Genomic DNA, 24,394 nt, shown 5'->3' on the forward strand with positions numbered 1-24,394 from the left:
TTGAACAACACTGAGACTCTGTATGCAACACTGGAGCAGAGCTAAGCAGCCCATGAGAAGAGACGCCTCAAAGGTCATCAATGATTGTAAAGTATGGTGGTAAAAACAACGCATGCTGGCTTCCAGGAACTTTGGGAATGTGAACTTTGCCAAGCAAATAAAACTGAGATAACGTTTTGCATCCTGTGACACACTGACAGAAAAACAAAGGGTCTCTCCACTGCATTTTTAACTTTTTGTCTAAACACTGAAGAAAAGACTGAACATGTGAATCTATCAAGACTTTTAATAGTTCTTTTTCAAATGATGTACACACAATGAACAAAACTAGTCAATCAAAAGCATCTGATTAAACATTTGATTTTTGTTTTTACAGCATTTCATATGAATCAGCCTTCACCACACACAAAGACACACACCTGGAATACACAGCCACCTCTGTTGTAATCTTTACAAGGTGTTAGCTTAGGTGCATACATCCCGCAGAGCCGATGAAAAGGGCTTCAGTGTAATGACTCGGAAAAAGGAATCCAATTAATCTAGTTGAGTCTGCAGGTAAAACAGGGACACTGGATGTTGTTGTAGCCGTCTTTCAGCTGGCAGTGTGCTACCTACATGTACACTTATTATTCAGAAGTGTCACAAACCATGACATCACAAGAGTTATCTCACCTGAACCTTCATCTCAGGTGGCCATGGTCCTCGAAAAGCTGCGATGAGGAAACAGAGAGAGCAAAGTGGCAGAGAGAGCCCAAGTGTGTGGGGGGAAGGGGGGGGGGGCAGCAAATACAAAATCCTCAACACCTGAGGCTCTCTCCCAGTTTGCCATGTGTACACAAACAAGACTGCAAACACAAATTAAACCATGGAATGACTAAGTAAGAGAGCAGGCAGTGGACAACTGCTGCTAGTCTAGAAAATGTCCAGAAATTGATGTGAAAATTAAAGAAACACACACCAAACAAACAGTTTCCAAGCACACGGCACACATCAGACATTCTGCTTCCGGGGACAGCAGAGGATCTGGTCCCACTGCTAAACACAGACACTAAAGAAAAGTCTACAAAATGACAACAATAATGTAGTTTGTAAGTATTTAAGCGTCTCGTCTCAGGCCCGGACGGCCACCTTCCACTTCACACAGGCAGAGGAGGGATAAGGAGAGTTAAAGCCTTTTTCTGCTGTATTTTAACTGAAAGTACCCCAAATAAATATGCCGACAGTGCTGATTCACCTGCTGATTGCAGCCGCTCAAAATAGACTCTAATTTGCAGAGAAGTGGGGCTAGATAATGATTAAAGAGTCTCATGCAGAGACAACAGTCACGGGAATACAAGTCGTACAGATGTCTCTCTCCAAAAGAATGAAGGTCATCACATGATGGCTCAGGTGGGGAAGAAACTGATACGTGTGTTATATAAACTACCAGGGGTCAAAGTGGGACAAAATCATTATTAACCATCCTAATTAAACAGCCGGATGACATACAGAGTGCAGCCTCCAGGCCCGACGCAGCAGGAAGTGGCTCCTGCACTGCGTGAGGTCATAATGTGGTTGGTGGGTCAGGTGAGGGAGAGCAGGAGAAGGTGCCAGGAGTCTGTGAGGGCAGCGGCTGGGTCGACATGGGGGTGTTTTTTCAGTTCTTCAGCATTGCCTCGTAGCTCTGGAAGACACACTGGGAAACCTCTGGAGCTCTGCACTTCAGAGAGACCTGAGGGAGAGAAGAGTCGAGCAGCGTTAGATATGAGTTGACACATCAACACAGAACAGGTTGCAGAAACGCCCGCTGTGGTTACCACAGGCAACAACAAGTCACATAAACCTTTAACAAGAAACAACTTACAAGCACACATACTGAATTTTACATTGCTCGTGTAGGTTCGTGTGGAGACAGTAGCTGTTTTAATGACAAGCCAAAATACAAAATCAAGAAAAAGCGTGAAGCAGATTCAAGTTAGTGTCAGTAGGATGGAGTAATAACAGGGTAAGCTGATGAAGCAACTTCATTTTTGGTCTTTAATATAAATGGCACAACTTCAAACAAAGGAAAAAGGAACAGGTACAAAAAGGTCTTCATGAGGCAAAAGTCAGACATGAGCGTTATTAATATTTCTCCAGTTTCATAAGCTTATGAGAACAAATGAGACCACGATAAAGAAGCAGAAGAAGACTCCTGGTCTTTTTTCCAGGAGACAAAATTCACTATTTTTCAGATGAGAAATATCAGACACATGGACGTACAGACAGAAATATAGATATATAAACACACTAGAGAAAATAGAGGCAGCCTCTCCACTCTTTGATGTTAGTCTCAGCTGGGAGCAGGTTTAGGATTTGATATAGCCTCACTGAAGTCAAACTGAGTCCCCCCCCACCCACCCACCCATCATACTGCAGATGTTATTTCCTCAGACCCAGAAGCACACTCTTTACAGGAAACACAAGGCAGCTGGAGTACTTGTATCAGGACAGATACTGCCATGGTGTTGCAGTAAACAGTTATTAATAAATACAAAAAGCAGTGACTCTGAATATTTCAAAATGTTTCACTAATTAATTACTACACAATGAAAAATGCATCCATCTCTGTCCACATGGAGCAGCTCCCTCCACCTGTCATTCACAGTGTTGTTCTTTCAGCTTTCATCACTGTCACTTCTTACATTTGTTTCACTGGAAAATAGTTCGGGGGGTCACAGCGTAACTTTGCCAAAGATAGCAAGTGCTGCGACTGGTTTTGAGTGTCAAATACAAACAACGCAGAAAGATAAGAAACTAAATCCAAGAATACTGTGTCCAGGGAACGTCCTGCTGAGTTTAAAAAATCTTCTAAAAATCAAAATTTTTTTGTTATTATTTGACAGCAGACAGTGGAGAGCTAGCAGGGAGAGATGGCGTTGTCTATGTATTCCACTCAGTATTACTCGTCAGCACTACCTCATGACAATTGCAAAGTACTGATTTCAGTCATGTTTGTTTTTAAGCCCTCAAATGGTATCTAATATCAATACTTTTAATTGTACAGTGTCTAAGTTTGAAACTCCCGTATTGCGACAACACTGTAATGTTTACTCTTTCAAACTGGCCCCATTATTATAATCACAACGATCAGCTATTCACCAGAGATTTGGTGACTGACGGACGAGTGTTCCTCACCTCCTCGAAGACCAAACAGAAAGGTGATGGCGTGTGTCGTGGAGCTGCAGTGGAATGAAGCAGTAACACTGCACAGCTCCTTAAGTGTTGCCTGTGTGCACTCAGGGCTCTTTACTAATGCATGCTGCTGGCAACATTTAGGCAGCCGCTCTCCTGTCAGCATGGGGTAAGGGATGTTAGGAAATGCGGATCCTCTAGCCACTGAGCTAGAAAACTGCGGCATTCATGTGTTCAGCTTAAGGCTTGCTGCTAAAACATTAGTATTATATCAGCGGTTGTTACTCACTGTCACACATTCACCTATGGGGGAATGTAACAGCAGTACACAGGCATGGAAATAAAAATGAACAGGGAGCAACAGTAATGATGAAGGAGGGTGTGTGGATTGAGAGACTGAATTCTTATTTCTATTTTTGTTTCATCATCATCCCAAGACAATGAACTTCAAGTATCAAGGTGTTTACGTAACTCTGTCTCTCGAATCCTTAGTTACAAAAAATGTCGTTATGTGTGACGCAGGTTTTACCTTTTCAGCCAAAATTCTCCAATGAGAGACCAACGCGTGGATTCACATTGCTGATAAACATGCAAGCAATTAACTGCAGGTCTCTAATGCAGCAATGTAGCACCGCAGTAGGACAAAGCTAAGAAAGGTAACCAGTCTTTTTTGCGACCAATGCTTGATCATGATTTTATAAAGGGATATTTATCTAATAAAGATAAATCTCTGATATCATGTCTGAATTGAGTCTAATGGTTTAGACCTTGTCCTACATCGAGTTATCCTTTAGCATGTCACCTGCATGTGCTAACTTGGGGTGGGCAATATGTATAAAATCCTCTGCAATAGTATATATAATTTTATATCGATTTACAGTATATTGTGATTTAGTACATTTTTATGGAAAATCCATTAAGAAACCTGTTTATGGATGAAATAACCGGACAGATGTGTCAGTCTTTTATCAATCCAGTTAAATTCATAAAGAAGAAATAAAAGGTATTTCATCATAATTTTACCCAATAATAGCACACAGCAGTCCTTCTCATTGATTTGTAACATTACCCACTCAGGTCTGAGATATTAAAAAGGGATAGATGCAATGGTATGATGATATTGCAAAACAGTAACTCTATGCTTGTGTAGAGGGACGGCAGATATATTTGTGCGTGGGGCGACACTTTGGAGTCCATTTCTGTGTTGAAACTCACGTTAACCAAACACCCCCCCAAAAATACCAGCTCAAGAGGTGGGGAGAGAAAATCAGCCAACATCACTGGTCACATAGTTGCCATGGGGACAGGAGATGGCAGATGAGAACACCATGCTTCATGTCAAAAAGATAATCAGTGTCCCAATTCTCCACTATAAAAACTATAAAGTATACATGAGCTCAGATGGAAGTCAGTCCAAATAAATTTGATTGCTATAATTTATATTTTTATAATAGCAATGTATCAAATGACAATGTGAGAACAATGTGACAATATGAAAGGTGTCACTCGTTGTGATGAACCTACAGAGAATTATCACCCGAATCTCTGCTTTACGGAGCTTTATAGTGACTTTCAGCTCATTGTTTAGCTGTCCGGCCCGCTAACTGGTACAATACATCAAAAGGCAACATTTATGTTTAATATTGTACATGGTCCCTTTACAAGTTAAATAAATAAATAAATAAATAAACAGTGTTGTTTTTGGCAGCAGCAGGCAGCTGTTTTCAGCGAAAAAACGTCCAATAAATCCACTGTACACTACCTGCTCAGCACCAAATGCAGACAGACACAGTTAGAGACTAGCTGGTGAACATAGTGGAGCGTTTAGCAGTTAAAGAGCCAGATATTTCCCTCAGGAGTTGGTAGAGACCAAAAACAGAGCTGAATGAATGATAATGTTGCTCCGTAACTGCTGGGTGTGTAAATAAACTGTTGGCTAACAAGTTCGCCATATCAACTTAAAAGGAGATGATATGTCAATGTAGTGTTCACAACTTGTTTCTGCTTACTCTTCCATTTTCGTTATACACTGCATAGTGGGGCAATGGTGTCCAGTGTGTAATTGGGACACAGCTATAAGTAGTGAGGCATCATGAGAGAGCTGAGGCAAGTAGTTTTGAGATACCAGAAAAGCCATAAAAACAGCACAGGTAATTAATTATAATTATTTTTATGTCTCGTCTTCGTAAGCATAATAAAAATGTGGCGGCAGGGCTTTACTTCTTCAGGTCTAAAAATAGCTGCTGACAAAAGGCTTTAGCAGCTTGGCTGTAATGTGCCGTGCCAAGAGAGTGCAGGCTCCATGCAGCAGCCAGCAGCTCAGAGAGACGAGCAGCAGACGAGTACGCACTGTACACGCAGCACAGTTAACTTGAAAGTCTAGTCTTCTCTTCACTAAACTATTTATGATCCATCTGCAAAAAAGTGGGGGAGCCTTTGTAGACTCACTGAGGAACAATTTGAATTTAAAAATGAACATGATGTCAAAATGACAGGAGGAGTGCAGAACAGAAACTGCTGAAGGTGGATGAGAAATACCTCTTGAATTAATGAGGTTACACCACAAATGGACGCACAGGGGAAATAAAAATGCAGCTAATCAAGAGCAAGAACATGAAAAATGCACACCCCCTCCAGCAGAAAAAAAATGACACACAATAAATGCTCTACAAGTAATTCAGTAAAAATCAGCTTTCACTTCAGTCAATTAATCTCATATTTTATCTGAGGGAAATACTCCATAAGTTGTATTTTTCATGTCAGGCTACATGCTGATGTACTAAACTGAGGAAGTGTAAAGCCATTCAACTTTCTGAATATTTGATGAGCGAGAGCTGGGTGACTGACAAATTGACTAGTCTAGACAGAAGAAGAGAAAAAGACAGTTAATAGCACCTTATAAAAGAAAACATGACGTGAAAGCAGAATGAGTGATGAGCGGTGTTACACCAAGGTCATCGTTCTGGACTAGTCATGCAGCCAAACACAATCCATCAAACTGTGGCACGCTGACAAAGCAGAGACACGCAACAACACAATGGAGAACACAAACAAATACATGTGTGTGCGTGCACACACACACACACACACACACACACACACACACACACACACACACACACACACACACACACTAGCGACACACTTCAATCACTGCACAATCAACAAGCCTCCCCCTTCAGCTAGGCTGGCCAAGGAGGCAGAACTCAAATAAGGAGTTATATACAATCACAGGGACATAACCGCATACCCACGTTGAACAGCCACACATTCCCAAAGCCAGGGTACAACTACAAATCAAGCGTCATAGACCAGCAGAAATAACAAAGGTCATCCTCAGCCGTCTTCAGGAAGCTGTAGACAATAGGCTCCGGGACCAGCGAGCAGGATTCAGGAGAGATCGCTCATGCACAGACCACATAGCAACACTACGCATCATCGTTGAACAGTCTATTGAATGGGACGCATCCCTGCACATCGGCTTTAAGAAAGCATTTCACAGCTTAAGACGGGACAACACTATGGCACCTAATGGACCACTATGGAATTCCCACCGAGATCATAAACTTAATCAAGAACTCATATGATGGAACTTCATGCAAAGTCATGCATGCAGGCCAGCTCTACCAGAGCTTTAAATGTCAAGACGACTGTCAACCAAAGATATTTCACCATTCCTGTTCCTCCTGGCAACTGACTGGATCATGATGGAAACAACTGAAGGGAAAAGAAATGAGATTCAGTGGACAATGTGGGAGCAGCTGGATGACCTTGACTTTGCGGATGAAATAACTCTTCTTTCACACACACGCACGCACGCACGCAGGAGAGGTGGACAGACTCTCACAAGCCGCAACAAAACTTGGTCTTGCACCAATACAGCCAACATACCCCTGTTTACACCTGACCACTTGTGATCGGTTCTCACTTCCCCACCTATATGCAAATAAACAATAAAGACCAAATGCCTTGTTGTTTTTAAGCTGAATTAAGACACAAGTGATGACTCCAAAACCAGTAACCCCATCTTCATGCACAGCACTGAGGTAGAAGCATTCACATACCTAGGCAGTGTTGTGGACACCACCACAGGGACAGATGCTGACATAAAAAGCAGGATCAATAAGGCTAGGGTGCTGTTTAACATGCTCAGGAAGACCTGGAGCTCAAAATACATCTCAACTAAAACCAAAATAAGCATCTTTAACTTCAACGTGAAGCAGGTGATGCTGTATGGATCAGGGACAGGGAGAACAACAAAACACTCAAACAAGCTGCAAACACTCATCAACACCTGCCTTGGGAGAACACTAAACGTCTGGTGGAGTAAACAATGTGGACCTGTGGAAAAGTACAAGTTCAAATTCGAAGGAGAAAGTGTAGAGTTGGATTGAACACACCCTCAGAAAACCTGCCACAAACATCACCCGCCAAACCCAAGGAGCAAGGAAAAGAGGTCGCCCCAGGAACAGCTGGAGAAGACGCGTCCAGGCAGAAATGTCTGGGAGTGGGTTCAACTGGGGAGATCTCCAAAGAACTTCCAACAACTGAGTGAGGTGGAGTACATTTGTCAATGGCCTATACTCCCTAGAGGAGTCATGACGTGCAGTGATGACAATATTTTGTTAACGGCATCATGCTGACTTCATTCAACGTCAGGCTCTACTTTGTGCTGAAGTGCAGAAGTGGTACATGGGAATGCACAGTAGTGAGACTATTCTGGATCACAGTTAAGGAAGTCCTGGGTGGATGGTTCGATTCAATAAACTTTGATTCCTGATTTATGTTTATTATGGGACAGATCTCCAATAGCAAACATATCAAGATGTGTGTTTTCAGTTATTATGGGGGGTATGATTGCAGCCTCTTCAAATAGCTAAGGCTCCAGATTTGAACATTTGGGTCAATGGTAGAGACATCATCAGTCTATGCGCAGTGGATTTTAAAAAGGCCGTTGGGACCTTTTTGGGACCTGTATAAAAACTGACAAAGTGCCCAATTAATTTCAAGCACTGAGAAGAACCTCTGGTGAAGAGGACTTATTTTAATTTATTAAACTACTTTTTTATTTCTTGTCCCATGTCTTAATATTTTCTACACCTGTAACGCTGAAATGATGTAAAGATCTACTTGCTGCCATGTAGCCTTTCTTTAAGATCAAATGCTTACATGTCAAAAGACAAAAAAAATTCATTAATGTTTATTTTGAATAAAAAAGGTAGTAAACATTGGAGAAAAACCTTCACTTATACAATAATCCTGGTGAAACGGAATTATAAAAATAAACACTTCAGATTTATCTACAGATAAACTTCAGTCATGTTATGATATAATAATCATTTTCAAAACTGTAATTCCAGTAAAACTTTTATGACATATGGACGTTCTGATCAATTTGAGCATTTCCCCCAGGACAGGTTAAATCAAGTTTAACATCAACACAAGTTGTTCCTGACAACATTATTACACCTGCCTATGCAGCAGGCATAATGATGTTGTCAACAATAATAATCAACAAATAGTTAACAAATTGTACATAAATACGCGTACATACAAAATATGTTGCCATGTCAAATTTCTCTGTGTTGGTGGGCAAATTTAACTCCTTAATCCTGATATTTTTTACAGTAATACACTAAAAGTCTTCATCAGCAGCAGCAGCAGCAGCGCCGGCACAACAGTGATGTGACTCAAACTTAAACTGAATTCAGCTAAAACACCTTGTACAGTACTCACTGTGTAGTTTGGGTTTCCTGCCTGCACCCTCAGCTCAGCCAGCACCCAGATGCCATTGGTGAGTTTCATCGACTGATACAGCATGTCCTGACCCTCCACTGTACGCTTGGCTATGGTGAAGACGTTGCTACCCTGCAGTTTGTTGGAAGCTGCATCTGTTGAGGGAAGAAAAAACTAAAATTAACACAACACAGTCAAGACTGTAACCGTTTAACTGAACTTGTACCGTCTTAACTATCTGAAGAAGCCACTGCTCATTTTTAGTATTCACGTTTCAGTCATTAAACAGTCATTAAATGTACCAGACCATGCAGGATTCCTTTTCCCCTTATCATCCACTACAATTTCACTCAAGGCTGTCTGTGCAGCAACGATACAGTCACTAATTTGGAATAATCTTTTCTCCTCAGCCTCGGTCTTGCTGCTGTGCCCCAGTAGGACGCGAAAAACCCTCTCTCATTGCTCATGAAGAAGAAATTTAATCTGTGGGGGGAAATCTCCATTAAGCTGTCATTAGGAATTCTTCTCCAGTTCAGCTGCTCTCACGCTTGTGTAAAACTAAATTATCACACGTAAATAGGGACTGCAGCTGATGAGTTCTCATCAAATACAATTTGCTTCATTAGCGAGGATGTGAATTTGAGATCGCCGCGGCTGTCAGGCTATTGTCACATATAAAGAAGCTGCAGGATATGGCTGCACAGTGTAGTGTTCTTCAGATACTGCACTCTCTGCTCTCTTTTCATTCTCCTCACCTGAGTTGAGATGGCAGTCTTTGATTTGAAACTGGGACTCATTGTCATTAGGAATGTCTTTCCATGTGGCGAGGAACACCTGTCGCTCTGTGGATGAAGAGACACAATCACTGGATGAGTCTAAAGACAGAGCACACGTGCGCAGTATGAGAATAACCATAGGATTTGTGGCAAAGGTAACTGTACACACTGCAGTGAATAAAAATGTCAAGTAGTTTGCGAGTGGTTTGATTCCACACTAGACACAAGGTTTCCTGCTGCGGCTTCGGAGCATTAGCTTGCAGCCTCTGGCAGCAGTCCTGCTGCTAGCCCCATCAGGAGGCTCCACAGGGAGAAATGCCAACACGTTTTCACAGAATAAATCAAACAGCAACACACAAAAAAAGGAAAAAAGGGCCCAAAAATGACTCTGTTGTACAATCTTGGTGCAACTGTGCAGCCCCAAGAGGTGAACAAGTCCAGGCAGGTCACACATCTATGTCACACACTTCTGCAAAAGCTCATAATGTGATGTCGCTGAAAGACTGACGTCTGTGTGTATTGCTGACGTCAGCAGGGTTTTGAAGCTTTTGAGTGAAGAGATTTAGCCAAGAGACACTCACCCATCTTCCCGTCCTCTACAAACAGCATGCTGATGGGGTACTGGCAGCTGAAGTAGAATACGTCAATGTTGTTCTTGACAGCCACCTGCGAGAGTGATTACATCCGAGGAAGGGGGGAAGCGGAGGACGACAGGAAGAGAAACAAGAAGCAATATATGGGTAATTACTTTTCAAGTGCCCTTCAAAGATGGACATTGCTGGTTTGTGTGCCGTTTACTGAACGTCAGAGGGCTACAGTCCTTTTGGGAATCTCACTCTCTCACACAGGCAATACTATATCCTACGTTCTCATCCATGTTCTTTACTGGCCTCCATCACTCTGTATATTACAGTAAGCATGAGGCTTTATTTGCTAAAGAATATCAGCAAACATTACTTACAAGCTTAATATGTCAAAAATAACTCTTTCTACAAACTGTGTTTAGAAAGTGCTTTACAAGAGGATAGAAGTAAAGATGAAAATATAAAAGGAGATAAGAATAGCCGAGAGCGGTAAAAAATAAAGTACCAAAGATAAAAGATAAAGACACAAACAAGAGTGACAGGTGAAGGAGAACCTAAATAGCAGTTAATAGCAGGTCCACATTTCAAAAAAAGAAAAAATCAATTTGTTGTTAACAGTCTATGGGCTCTGGTGGCAAAAGTACAAGACACTGAAACACGAGAACAACTGAAGTATAAATGGAGGTACCTGAAGTAACAAGCGGCAGCCTGTGATATTGATCAGACTGCTCAATAAAGAAGTGCTGAGAGAAGGAGAGCGAGTTCGTCCAGAGGATAGCAGAGGAAGGACTCGTGAATAATTCATTAGGGCGCCTTATTCTTGGGCGCAATGCAGGACTGCCAGTAACACGGCGAGTCATACACAAACTACACAGAGCTTCATTCTGTGTGTCTATAATAGAGCTCTTTTACTTATAGCAGGAGGTCAGACACCAAATCCAACTATAAAAGTTTACTGCATGATATCATTTTTGACGCATTATTTCAGGTCTCAAGTTAATCTAGAAGATAAGCGCTTCCTAAACCCCGCAAGGCCTCTCTTTTACACACAAAGACATTTTTGTGCTCCCCATTACTCTAAATAGGCTATTAGATCACATCCACAATGGACTTTGAACCAAAGCTGGAAGATTGGTAGATCAACAGAAAATTGATCTGCAACAATTTTTATACTTGTTTTTGTTCTAGCATCTCCTTTTTGAATATTTATTAAATATCTTTTGGACTGTTGCTTGGCATAAACAACCTATTTGAATTCATCCACTCGGCCTGTAGAAAATTGTGATGGACATTTTCAACATTTCACGACCAAATGCAATCGAGAAAATAACTGTCAGATTAATCAATAATGAAAATAATCCTTACCTGTGCCAGCCTTCACTTAACACCATTACAGTAACACCAGAAGAAATTATTATATTTTTATTTAACATTTCGCTTCAGGTACAAAGAGTAGAGGCGCTGGATCTCGCAGCAAAAGCCATCTATTTAATGAGAAGGCTGTGAACGCTGTCATCCAGTAACTAAACTCATCGATCTGTGATTTAGCTCAGCATGGGACAGGGATTTATTCATTGATTGATCACATTGAACGTTTACTTGAAAGACCTTTCACAAAATTCTCAATTCTTTGCTGTAGTACCAAAGCATTTATTTAACCTTCACCAATTTAGGAACCACTGTACTAGACTGCTTTTTCTTTACTACTGAATAACCATACTGTATATGTCAATGTATTTGTTTGATCTGTAACAAGCAAACCAGTTAAAAGTCACCACTTTGATGTCTTGATGTCTTTAAATGTAACTGCTGTGTCATTGCAGAACGCGACAAAGATCCTAAAGTGTGTGGATTTGTCACGAAAGGGTTTTATTTATTGACTGTGGTGGAGTACAAGAGTCACAAACTGCTACCACACATCAGTAGTTAAAAGAGCGCTCAAAATAATATTCTGGGACATCATCTTCCAACAAGACGAAAACAACGCAGATCCTCTCAAAATAAAATATCTGAGGAATTGTCAAAACAGACAACAACACCCATCAAAGCAGGGCCTAGAGGCAGCGGAGTAGAAAGGTTAGCAGGGCTACTGAGGCCAGGAGAAACAAAGGATCCATGTGCTGTGTGACCACTAATGACCACCCACACCTCTATCATCCCCCTCGACACTCTTATCTTCTCTCTCCAGCTGCAAACAGCACCCGACCCGTCCATTCTGCCCAGTTAAAAGAGCCACCCTGATCAAAAACAAGCCAGCCTCTGCCGCGCCTTTCATTTACAACTTATCACCACCGTTCTGAAGACTGTTTTATGTTTTAATTCTGTTTCATTCGCAACATGGGAATTCAACAGTATAGCTGAATAACAGTGAGGATGCATTACTAATCGGTTAAGACACATGGTCGTATTTTCAGGACAATGAATATTTCAACCATGTAGCAGTATAAGTTGTGTAAACTTGGGATATATAAAAGATAATTGAATAAGAAGTTGAAATACTGTCAACTTTTATTTGGAATTTAACAGATTTTAAAGTAATGTTTTTATTTAATTATGAAAAACGTGCATGTAACACGCAGCCATGTCTGCTAACTCTGTTTACATTACGATCCATCTCTGACAGAGTGCTGTCACGATGTTCGAGGCCCTGGGCCCAGTAGGAAGCCATGTTAGGACAGTAAACTTGAGGCATCAGTGTCCTGATAAGGCCAGAGTTGAAAACAGTTGGCATACATAACATTGTGCTTCTAGTCTGTACTTGTCATCTGACAATCATCTTGCTGACAAATCGCATCACTGTCACGAGCACAATGCTCAAAAATTGGAAGTAAAAGCAGGGAAGGAACACTACGACCAAAATAAAAACAAGTACAGTCACGTAAAATTCATGGGAAATAAATATATATATGAAGGTGTTACCTGCAGGTTGGTGAGAGGCTCCATCTTCATGACAGGTCCCACAGTACTGAGGGGAAGAGCCACTTCAATACTCTGGTTTGGGTTAAGAGGAGTGAGAATCTGGAGTGGACCAGCCGGAGCGAGACCAAAGCTACAGAGGAACACAGAGGAGAAAAAGTGTCACAAAATGTGAAAATCTACACAAATATCAGCACATTGCTGCTTGGTAGGTGGGTTTACCTGTTTCTGTTAAACTGGATGGCAAAATCAGTCATGACACTCATAGCTTTATTATTGAGGGTCATCTCCATTTGGATGACCCCAGCACGGCGGGCAAAAGTGCCTGTTATCTCCAGACCCTTGGCCTTCATGGCTGGAAGCCAAACCTGAACAGAGACAAGATCAGTTATTTTATTAAGGATCCAACCGCTGCTGTTACATCTTTCTATAGTATGTCTCATGCCAGCTTATTAAGACTCACTGTTTTGGGGGGGCTGTAGGCTCCCATAGGCATACCAACTCCACCTCCAAGATCAAACAGGTCATCCAGACCGCCGCTAACAGGGGCATTGAAAGAGGCTGGCATTACAGCTGCAGGAGCACCAAAAGCAGCACCCATCTGTGGGTCACAAAGTAACAAGTCACCCTAACACGTTCAATGTCACCTTGTATTGAGCAATCAGAGCCAAATAGAAACTCAGACAAAATGACTTACAGCAGGACTTCCTCCAAGGTCTCCGCCAAGCTGCGTAAGAGGGGGAAGCACAAAAAATTCAAGTTATCTATTGGTGCAGCATTAAAGAATATTATGGAGGGTTTGAAGAGCATGGATGGAGGGGCGTGAGGGTCTAAGACATGTGATTTCCGTGATTAATGACAGCTATGGAGTTTACACTATTAACAAGTAACAGCAAGAAGGATACACCAGAACAGGAGAATTTCTCCTCTTATGTAACTGACCTTTTACTGTCCACACAAGTCCGCCCAAGTGGCTATTGAAATCCAATAGGTTTTGTTCAAATGCTACTCACTAAATGTCTCTACTGCGGTGATGAAAAGGTTGAGGGTACAGTGAACAAAACCCGTGGTTAAAAATTATATAGTGATTCCACACAGTGACAAAGCTAAACTACCGTGTATGGAAGACAAAACGTTCACGAAACACACATAGGCGAGATTTACTAAAATCTCACCATTGTGAGGTGAGACACATAAACAATGTAATACAAAGTGCAAACAGGCACAGATGACTGCTGGGGAGGACTATTCAGAGGACACAGTGGTACAACAGGGGACAAGAGGGGGTTCTAGGCTGGTGCTGGCCTTTACTGGTCCAGCGTGGTCCCCTGGACCAACCTCAGTGGGGCTGTAATCTGGGGGCGATGGGGACTGATGAGGGAGTTGAGGTGACTGAGGAGTGTCCGTCCGCAGGGGAATAGGCGGCTGATTGAAACATGGAACACATCGCAGAGCCCAGAGATAAGAAAAGAGATGGACTCAAGGATTTAACAGCATGCTGACTGCAGATATCACCATAATAAAAGATGATGTATGAAAATGTCAGACTGATGCATGAGAACTACAGTAAAACAGCAGTGATTGAATGCATCCTCTAACATCCTCTGACATGGTTTATAAATGTTGTGCCCTCCCCCGCCATGTAGTTACCGGCTCAGACTCATCCCCCATCTGCAGGTGCAGCATTGAACGAAGGAAGGAAAACACACAGGGGTCAAAAGAAAAGAAAAGAAAAAGCACCAAAAGGAAGAAAAAAGACAAAATACAAAGATGCATTACCGTCACTAGGCCACTGATATTAAGCTTATTACTGAAATCAACTAAGACGTTTCATACCAGCCTCTCAGAACCTGACAGTTTCACTCAAACAGTAGTGTGCAGAAGACCTACCAGGCTGTCCAGTCCTCCTCCAAGAAGGTCCATAGCACCCATCTGCATGCCAGAGGAGGGGGGTGGTGTTGGTCCGGTGGTGGTAGTAGGTGTCAAGTCCAGATTAAGCAAATCTCCCAGGAGGTCACCCTGGGATGGGATGACTGCAGGGGGCGCCTCAGAAACTCCAGCAGCAGAACTTGTGTCTGGGCTCTCAACACTCTCCCCACTAGTAGAAATAAAACAAGAAGAAAAAAGAATTCATTAATTTAGGTTATGCATTTTATGTCATTACTATCTTGCAAACTAGATATTCCTGGTGATTTTCAAACACACAGTAAGCCTAATTTGTCATTAAACTGCTGATGACTGAGAACAATGACAAGAAGATGTACTGAGTTATATTCAAAAGGCAGGAAGGAAAAAGGAAGAACAGCTGCACATCTTGACACTGCTGGAAAGTGTGTTACTCAGCAGATTCCAAGGAAAATTCAAAAGCAGAATCAAGAAGCTAGGTCCACTTAAGCAAACAAGCTTTTTTTCCTGCAAAAGAAAAACAGAAAAAAAAATTGCATGACTCACGATCCAGCACTGCCAGGGAGTCTCTTGTGCTGAACACCGCGACTGCCCTCAACAAAGGCACTGGGAGGCTTGTGGTAGACAGAGGCCAGAGTACCAATGTGGCAGATGAGCTCCTCCAGCAGTGTGGGCTCAATCAGATCCGTCTCCTCAGAGATCAGGGGCTTCTCCGCCAGAACCACCTCCTTAGCAGCCACAGGGTCTGTGGAGAGCAGACGCCAGTAGATGTAGCCGCGGTCCCTGAGGTCTGGGTTATCAGAGTCCTGCAGAAAGAGATGGAGGCACAAAGAGGAAGGATTATTATTCATGGAGCTTGTTTAATAAATACTTAATGTTAGACTCTTTTCTGTCTTGGCCCCAATATGAGAAACTGAGCAGTGATTCAAAGATATAAAAACCTGAGTCAGCCTTGGTAGTGCAAGGATCCTGTACGTTTTAATACTGCAGAAAAAGTAGGAAGTTTTCAAGGTTTCAACAATCAAATAAGCTTAAAAAAACAACAAATTTTATGTATGCAGACACATTTTTAAAAATGCACTGCCTAGTGTGTTGTTGCACATACAGAATTACAAGTTTATTGTTGTAGAAAAATGCTAATATGACACAGTACACTAGCCCTGTAATAAATTCCATCTTTGTGAAGCTTATAATATAACATATACATATTTTTGTTGGCATTGGGTCAGCAAGATGTTGACTGACTCTATATGCTGACTCTATAGTTGTTATTGAAACCATAGCTGTCTGTGTTGTTGTATTACACTGCAGCATAATGAGGTGCTTCTCATGTTCTGTCATCTTCATGGACATAAATGATGGAGGACAAAAGAAAGACGCACAAACTCATTCTTTCTATGATGATAATATTTCTCCTCTGAAATAAATATAAAAGATAAATGAACAGTTTTATTTAAACACACGAACAATGTGCAGAGATATATAAATCAGCTCGCTACCTAAAACCATTAAAACACAATTAGTGTAACAGCAGAGTAAGCTCAAACCTCTGCAGTCATTACTGAGGAAAGTGCAAGGCTCAGATCCATACTGCCATTACAATTCTCCAGTGTCCCTAGAATGATTAAGTAATTTAGGACTCCTTGGAAAAGATACAAAAATAAAAGCCATGTCTGATGAGAGCAAATTACACAAACTAGAGGAGGAAGACATGGACAAACAGTTCAGTGTAGTAGAAAGTAGCTGAGGTTTGTCAAATATCTGTGGACAGAGATGATGGCAGGAACATAAAATGTATGTGTTGTTTTTTTCCCCCTCACCTGTGTGGCTAGGCTTAACACCTGCTGCACCAGCTCCTGGGTCTCGGTAGGCTTTTTCAGGAACAACTTGACAATTGCCGTCAGTAACTGCAGCTGCACCTGGAGGACACAGTGAACACATACAGTGCGTTACAGCTGCTCACACACTACTTGGAAATGTAGCTAGTGTAATTACAAGTTGGTCTAAAACTGTAATGCAGTGGCAAGGTGTATCTTAACAATGATCTTTTAACAATGACCTGTATGGAACCACACTAAACACATAAATAAACACAGTTAAACTCCTTGTACTTCTCAGGGCTCAGGTTTCCCGTGGATGCCACACCCTGCTAAATATTCCAACTACTAGTTTAATCTGCAGTTACCAAACAACAGCACAAAAGGGAACATTTTATCCATAAAGCATTTTTTACCTACCCACAAAACCACTTAATATAATCAGAAAAGCCTCGCTAAGCAATAATATGGCAATCGATCTATTACTAGGGGGAGCTGTCTAAGCAGGTAAAGCCTGGTGTAATCCCACAACAAACTGTGGCAGAACACTCTTCAGAGCGAAGGCTGGCTTCTCTACAAAATGCGTGTCTGCACCAGACATAAAAAGTGTTCCCATTATTGTAGTGTCTTCCCATTAAACACGGTAAGTCGTTTAGCCATGTAGGATTCTTTCATTTCTCTCATGGTTACCACACATTTTGTCAGTTAAATAAGACCAGTTCTCTGTAGTACTTCTGCATTTGCATATGGCATGTTACCTCCATTTTTAGTGCTTGGCAGCTGCTAACCAATAGCTTTAATTATTTCCAACTACAGAAACCAAAGTGTGCAACTTAGTGCCAGCACTAACAAGTAATTGGTGCCACTACCATTAAAAATGGGCTTCATATTTTTTAAATAACAACCTCCTTGCACTCTCTTAAACACACCTGAGTGCTTTCATCATGGAAACCCTCCAAAAAGCTCTCCAGCAGCTCATCGGCGTTGTCAATGCGCTCAGCATACTCTCCCACAATCCAGATCATGGCGGCACGTGCCTCCGGCTCATCCAGGGAGTCCAGGTTTTCACACAGAGTGGCAATCACACTCTCATACCTGGAAACAGTCACACAATATTACATTCACTCAAATGTTGCAAATGTAAATGAAAACACTCATACATCAAAGTAGCACAATAGAAGTAAAACTGCATTATTCTATTCATGGGACAGAGAAAAACAAAACAACAAGCTGACAGACAAACAGCCACCACATCACCTTATAAAACATGGCAGCAAACAACTACCTACTGTCACACCCAGCAGACACAGAGCAACATTAGCAATATTTTGGCATTGTGTGTTCTGGCAACCTGATTAATTCAAATCCAATATTCACCGTCCTTTTAGCTCAGGGTTGGACTTTGGGTCTTTCGCTTGCTAGATGCTCAATCAGCCAATGTTTTCAGCAGTTGATGAATTCCTGCGATTGAGGTATTTCTGATTTGCATAAAAAGCTTGATAATAACCAATACCATTTGCATAATGCTTTTATTACAAGATATGGCAAGGCTGAAAGATTTAGTTGATTTCTAATTAATAGAAAACTGAGTGGGTAGTGACTCATACAGCTAAAAGGCTTGAGCCATGCTGAGCTGGAAGCTTTGCAAAGCTGCTCCCTTGGAGACTCACGACTCCACGGTGATGCTTTGCTGCTATGTGGGAGAGGTTTCTGTCTGGCACATGAACCCACTCTGCTGGATTCACAGCAGAAGTCACACTCCTGCCGAATCTGACCTTTGACCAGGTGCAACCGAGGCAGGGTGTTAAATGCTGTCCACTACAAACACTCTCTGTGTTACTTAGGACTATTTTCTTGTCTGAAAGCTCTTTTGCATACCGTTTGGGATGAATGCCAATCTGAAAACCCTTTTTGTCTGTGTAATGAGCTTTCACTCTGCCAATTTAAAGACCAAGAGAAAATAATCTGCGGGTCAGTGAAGTGGAACAGTCCGGGTGTCTGCTTATGCATAACAGTATGTGTGAATAAATACTATAGACACACATAGTGCAAAGCATTTAATAGGTCATACAACGTGATACATCTAAATACTGACTGTCTCAATTTGAATGGCCAGCCTATAAATTGTGTGCCTAGTCAAACTTTGATAAAGGTGTAAGGTGGTCTATGAGAAATGTTTGCCCCTTATGTATTTGGCTGAAGATACTAAACAGCAGCCTCACAGCAAAATCTGCTTCCACAAGTGCCCAGTTATAATGAATGTATCATACAAAAGTTAAAGCACATACTCATCATTATGTATTCCTCAGCTCTTAAGGGCTGAATCTGGATAATGAAGCAACAAAGAATGAGCAAATGTCCACACTGATGCTGAAGAGGGCACCTACTTGTTGGGGTACTTGCGGAAGATGTCCTTGATGACCACAATGGCCTCCTGCACCACATAGTTGACCTTGGTTTGGATGAGGTCTAGCAGTGTGCTGACACAGCGCTCCGCTGATTGCTAATGAATGGAGAGAAGAAAATCTGTCATGATAGGCATGATAGAAAAACAGTATAGACATGCATAGAAAATGTGCACAATTAATATGTATAAAAGATATATGCCACAATATGGAACTAGTTTCAACTGTGGGTCATCAGGAAATAAAAATGATTAAGGAAACTCCACTTATATGTAAATTACTAGAAATAACAAAGCTACCTCGTATTCATTATGAAAACACTACAACTGTGTTTGACTGGTGGCCTTTTATCATTTACAGTGTTGTGATCTGATTGAGTTCAAGTAAATATGAACTAATGCTTTATTGTTGAACTACATAGATGACGTAAGAATTTGACCAACAAAGCATCAGGCGACAGCATGACATCATCTCCACCCACCTCTACTTTGATGGCACAGCGGCCAATGGCTCTGACCGCTTTACGGACAAAGTCCACATCCACCTCAGTGGCGTACTCCTTCAGCTCAGCCAGGACCTACAGCAAGTCAGACGAGCATATAGTGTCACTCAGATGATCTTGAGAACAGTATCTAGATACAAGATAATGTGTTACAACTTCTCCAACACAATAGTGTATTATATGTGTGGGTGTGTTACCTGGGCGATGTTGGCTTGAGATGCAAGGCGAATCATGATGTCCAGCTTCTCCAGTTTGACATAGATCGGGTCGTTGTACTTTACAAAGAAAACCTTCATCTCGTGTTTCAGGATCTCTGGGCTAAAAAGGGACATCAACATTTCTTGTTATTTGCTGCATTAATTTGGACTGTAACCGTGCTACAGTAAATGCAGCTTTTATTAGGGCCTGCTATTCTCAAAGTATAAAAAAAATAGTAAAGACTCCTCCCCAGGTCATGTTCCCACATTTACCGTCTCTGTACGATGAGGTTGATGTTTCTAAGGGCCACATATTGCAACTCGGGCTCAGCAGAGAGGAGAGTGACCAGTGGAGGGGCGAGCTTCTTCAGCAGGGTGCCATAGTAGTCCAAGTCTTTGGGCAGCATCTCCATGAACTTCATTAAGACTTTCACTGCTGACAGCACCACTGCAGAGTTGGCATGGGAGAGCCGTGGGGTCACACGCTCACAGATGCTAGTAGATGTTGATGATATTGGGAGAGAAAATTACACAGGGTTTATTGGGAGTATTTGCTGACTGACATGTGGTGTTAATGAAGGCAGCGTTTTCTCTTACCTTTGGGACTCGCGGTCATCTCGAGGTGTGTAATTGGCCAGGCAGTCCAGAATGAATATCTGTCCCCACTCTGTACACTCATTTAAAGCTGTCAGCAATTTGTTGATGGTCTGAGGGTTCAGGTCCAGTAGATTACTGTTGGGGTGAGACTCTGCTATCTCAGACAGAGCTGCCACTGCGTTTGCTACAACCTAAAGATGAAGACAAGAGTTCAGATAAATACTGACAGAAAAATAGTAGCCAACAGGCATTAGATAGAAAAGAGAGGTCGTTGTACTAACACAATTCTGGCTACATGCTGACATTTGTATGCCAGCACAGGGCTTATCGGTTAAAGGCAGAGTAAGACATCTGGCGGGCTCCATAGCCAGCTAGTAAGCTGCCAGAAAGAGTCATACCATGGGGTTGGAGTCAGAGATGAGGTCTTTAAGGGTGTCCAGGAAGCCTTGGTCCTCCACCAACTGGGCGTTGATATCATGAAGTTTTGCTACACACACAGCAGCCGTCTTCCTCACATATGGGTCTTCGTCCTTCAGACATTTCCTCAGTGGCTCACAGAGGTACTCAGTGATCTTGTCCACACGGATGCAGCCCATTGTACGAACAGCAAGGGCCCGGATTAGAGGGTTAGGGTCTTCACAGTCCTAGATGGTTTAGAGAGGTCATTCATTTTGTCACATGCTATTGTAGTATGATAAAAAAAATCTTCAAAGAACACTAATGGCTGTATTTAATTGATACCTTGAGATTTGGTAAATATCTCACTGAAGTCAGAGGGATTCAAAGGGAAATAATGCCAAGTCAGGTTACACAGCTGTACAGACAAGTGTTGCCCAACACAGCATGCATAAGTAGATTCAAATTAGCACGAGAATATTTATCCTCCCAATCATACAGTGCAATGCAAAAATGTCTATACCCCTGTTTATAACATGAGCAATTTCTGAAACTTCCTTTTCCTTTTTAATACTTTCTAAAATCATTCTGGCACAATAAGTTGAAAAACTCAAGGACTGCACACACCTTTTGTTAAGCTCTAATTGCACTTGAATGATAAATTATGAATAGATAATTTAATATATTTATGGCAGATTGAGCTTTACCTTTACAAAGGTGTTAACAGCCATGATAGCCATGTCTGGTTGACTCTTGGCATAGTTCATCAGGTAGAGGTAGACCAGCTTCTTCAGCTCCAGGTTGTCAGTCTGCATGCAGTTCACAACATCTGGGAACAGAGCGCTGAAGGAGGGACAAGGTGTTATGTGCCTGCTGTCTCAAAATGGAAGGTGATGTGTTACAGTACTTGTTTCTGACATTATGTCCCCTGGCTCACCTGACATCCTTGCCAACTGTCATAGATGCAATGACCTTCTTCACAGCCTCCTTCTTCTTCTCCTTCTTATCACTGTTTAGCTCTGCCTTGAGCTCAAAGATCTCCCCTGAACACACAAGAGACAAAAGGGAATCACACATCATGTAGTCCATTTGTGATGTAGGCCGTGGAAAAGAGGACTGTGAAGCATTGGCCTCTTTTCACAAATCACAATGTGCAAACTGAAAAGCGGATACACTGGCATACAATGTACAGTGTTCCCTTATCTAACCCCTCATAAACTACAGCATGGGGACATTGACAGCCGCAGCTATTTCTGATACTGGTGGGTGGTATTGGTTGTCAGGGGGCACATGCCACAAGCAGCCATCTTGATTAGAGAGCATGAGTGATTTAAAAAAAAAATAAAAAATCTAAAACAAAAACGTGTCCATATCTTGATGTTTTTATTTAGCAATGAGTTAGCACATAACTGATTTTGGTGACTAAGGAGAAATTTCCAATAGCTGCTGCACGCTATAAGCCTTCCAGAGGTCCAGTGACAGAAAGCTTTTATCATAAAGCTGCAGCAGGACGTCTTCTTCTGGCATTATTAGTAGCTGAACAGCAGCAGACTTACAGCTCCGATAACATGGCAAATGGGGGTGCGCAAGTCAGATTACACGACTGTTGATGAGTGGGGCTGGGCCATTATTCACTATGATCTTTAATCAACTTTCAAAAACAAAACTTTGTATTGGGGTTCTTGTTTTTTTTGTGGAAGTGGAACACAGCTCAATGCACTAAATATCAATTTGTTAACAGTATCGTATTGTGATATATATCAATAAAAAAAAATATTCTTATTAATACCATAAACTGATTTCAACCACAATGCCGAGCCAAACTTGTGGGTATTGTTGGACAGGTGGTAAAGATAAGTGAGCGTGTCACCTGCTGATCTCTATGGTTATGAGATGCCAATCATTTTCCGAGCATTGTGACTAAAACGTACAATGATATGTATACCTAGGTTTATTAAACTGTTATTAAACTTTATCCTGAATGTGTTAAACTGTGAGTGTAGGTATTGAGTAAAGCATCATGTCATCATGTGTGTCTCTCATGAAGGACGACAAAGAAGTTGTTTTTTTTGTTGCTTTGCACAAAACTGAAATAGACTCAACTTTATGCATTTTACTTTTCAGTGCAGTGTCACTATAAAAACACACACTGTCAACTTTGGGCTTAACTTTGAGTCTACCTACTTAGAGTTTCCCACGCATTACCAACCGCTAATCACTGCCAATCTCCTTCAAGATGTTAGCAACAGACTGCACACACCAACATCGGGCAGATGCACAGAAAAAAAAAAACAGATACCGAAAGAAGCATGCTCTTATGTCTCGAGCAATCTTAACAAACATAAGGAGTCTATACACTCATAAGCATCTATTTGCATCTTCCAAGCCTGGTGTGTGGGCACATGCACAGCTCTGGGTTGTGTGAGAAGGCACAGCAGCTCAATATGTTTCATCTGATTTACAATAACCAGAACTGTTCAGTTCTTGGCAACAATGTCGACTCGACGCAGGGTGATAACATCTTAGGTTCAATTTCTTTCAAGGTCAAGCTAGGTCAATAAGGTTTTGGTAATGTGTAAATACATGAAACAACTCAAACTTTAACATAATATGCATTCATGTCTCGAGGACCTCTAAAATCTTAATTGAGTAAGCATCTTTGGCTTCATAGAGTGAATGATAATGAACGTGCCTTGCATCATGCTTCTGTGAATATATCCAATTTAATTTTTCTGCAACCAAGCTGAACAGCTTTGAATTAATTGGACTACATTAACAACCTAAAAAACAAGTTCAGGTCTCCCTTTGCAGAGATAATAATTATGCACCACACAGTTTACCATCAATAAAGCACCTGCTTAAAAACAATGCATGGATGCAATCTTATGAATTAATAAAGAGTAAGCTATCAGACCTTTCTTGGTAGTGGTGAAGTACTTGGAGTCCGTCATCTTGGATCCAAATTGTCGATTCTCCTGCAAAAGGGTGAGAAAGATGATTGTGAAATATTTTCCTGAGTGGAAACTCTGAGCATCATGAGAGCAACAGGAAATACTAGAAGTGCAAGCACAGGGAAATAAAGGGAATTCCTGTCTTCTCCTGAACAAATGGCAGTGATCTATTGCAAAAGAAAACAATGGTTTTTGCTAAGAAAACAGACACTAATATCTCCTCTTTAAACATGAATCTTCTTGGTCAGCATGTATGTGGCCAACAATATCGCTTTTACTCAGTCAACTTCAAATGTTTTCTGCAGCATGTAACTACATGTATTTCCTGTAGCTGATTTCCACTCTTGACCCAGCACCTCTTGGTGAAAGATCTTCTACCATTTACACAACAATACTTCCTGCTATAAAATTTGAGCAATGGTGTTCAAGTTAAAGGGCATGCTGCTCAATTTAGCCCAA

The 24,394-nt window shown here is 41.5% G+C and overlaps 1 protein-coding gene across 4 annotated transcripts; it reads right to left on the reverse strand.

Annotated features, from left to right (window-relative positions):
* Positions 1-285: 285 nt before the first annotated feature.
* Positions 286-23,959, reverse strand: ap1b1 (adaptor related protein complex 1 subunit beta 1). 4 transcript variants are annotated; one of them, XM_070903610.1, is made up of 23 exons: positions 23,899-23,959; positions 21,922-22,027; positions 21,692-21,827; positions 20,987-21,232; positions 20,589-20,779; positions 20,265-20,486; positions 19,992-20,112; positions 19,774-19,869; positions 19,275-19,390; positions 17,817-17,982; positions 16,891-16,989; positions 15,617-15,876; positions 15,056-15,263; positions 14,816-14,836; positions 14,504-14,590; positions 13,863-13,892; positions 13,629-13,766; positions 13,388-13,533; positions 13,169-13,298; positions 10,247-10,331; positions 9,645-9,731; positions 8,890-9,044; positions 286-1,711 (listed from the first exon to the last, which is right to left on the reverse strand). In XM_070903610.1, exons 1-23 carry the CDS (start codon positions 23,933-23,935, stop codon positions 1,637-1,639), a joined length of 2,958 nt encoding a protein of 985 aa, XP_070759711.1. In that variant the 5' UTR covers positions 23,936-23,959; the 3' UTR covers positions 286-1,636. The 4 variants fall into 4 exon arrangements, with proteins under 4 accessions (XP_070759711.1, XP_070759714.1, XP_070759712.1 ...); XM_070903613.1 differs by lacking the exon at positions 14,504-14,590; XM_070903611.1 differs by lacking the exon at positions 14,504-14,590 and having other exon boundaries at positions 14,795-14,836.
* Between the last annotated feature and the right edge of the window lie 435 nt (positions 23,960-24,394).

Source organism: Enoplosus armatus, chromosome 4 (assembly GCF_043641665.1).
Source record: "Enoplosus armatus isolate fEnoArm2 chromosome 4, fEnoArm2.hap1, whole genome shotgun sequence".
Taxonomy (NCBI): Eukaryota; Metazoa; Chordata; class Actinopteri; order Centrarchiformes; family Enoplosidae; genus Enoplosus; species Enoplosus armatus.

What these genes read in the sequence shown, in the direction of transcription:
- ap1b1 (XM_070903610.1), bottom strand. Translation starts at nt 23,935, where the DNA reads ATGACGGACTCCAAGTACTTCACCACTACCAAGAAAG. An exon ending in CTCAAGCCAACATCGCCCAG is followed by an intron (nt 19,870 to 19,991) that starts GTAACACACCCA and finishes GACTTGCTGTAG; the next exon opens with GTCCTGGCTGAGCTGAAGGA. An exon ending in GAGGAGGACTGGACAGCCTG is followed by an intron (nt 14,837 to 15,055) that starts GTAGGTCTTCTG and finishes CTGCACCTGCAG; the next exon opens with ATGGGGGATGAGTCTGAGCC.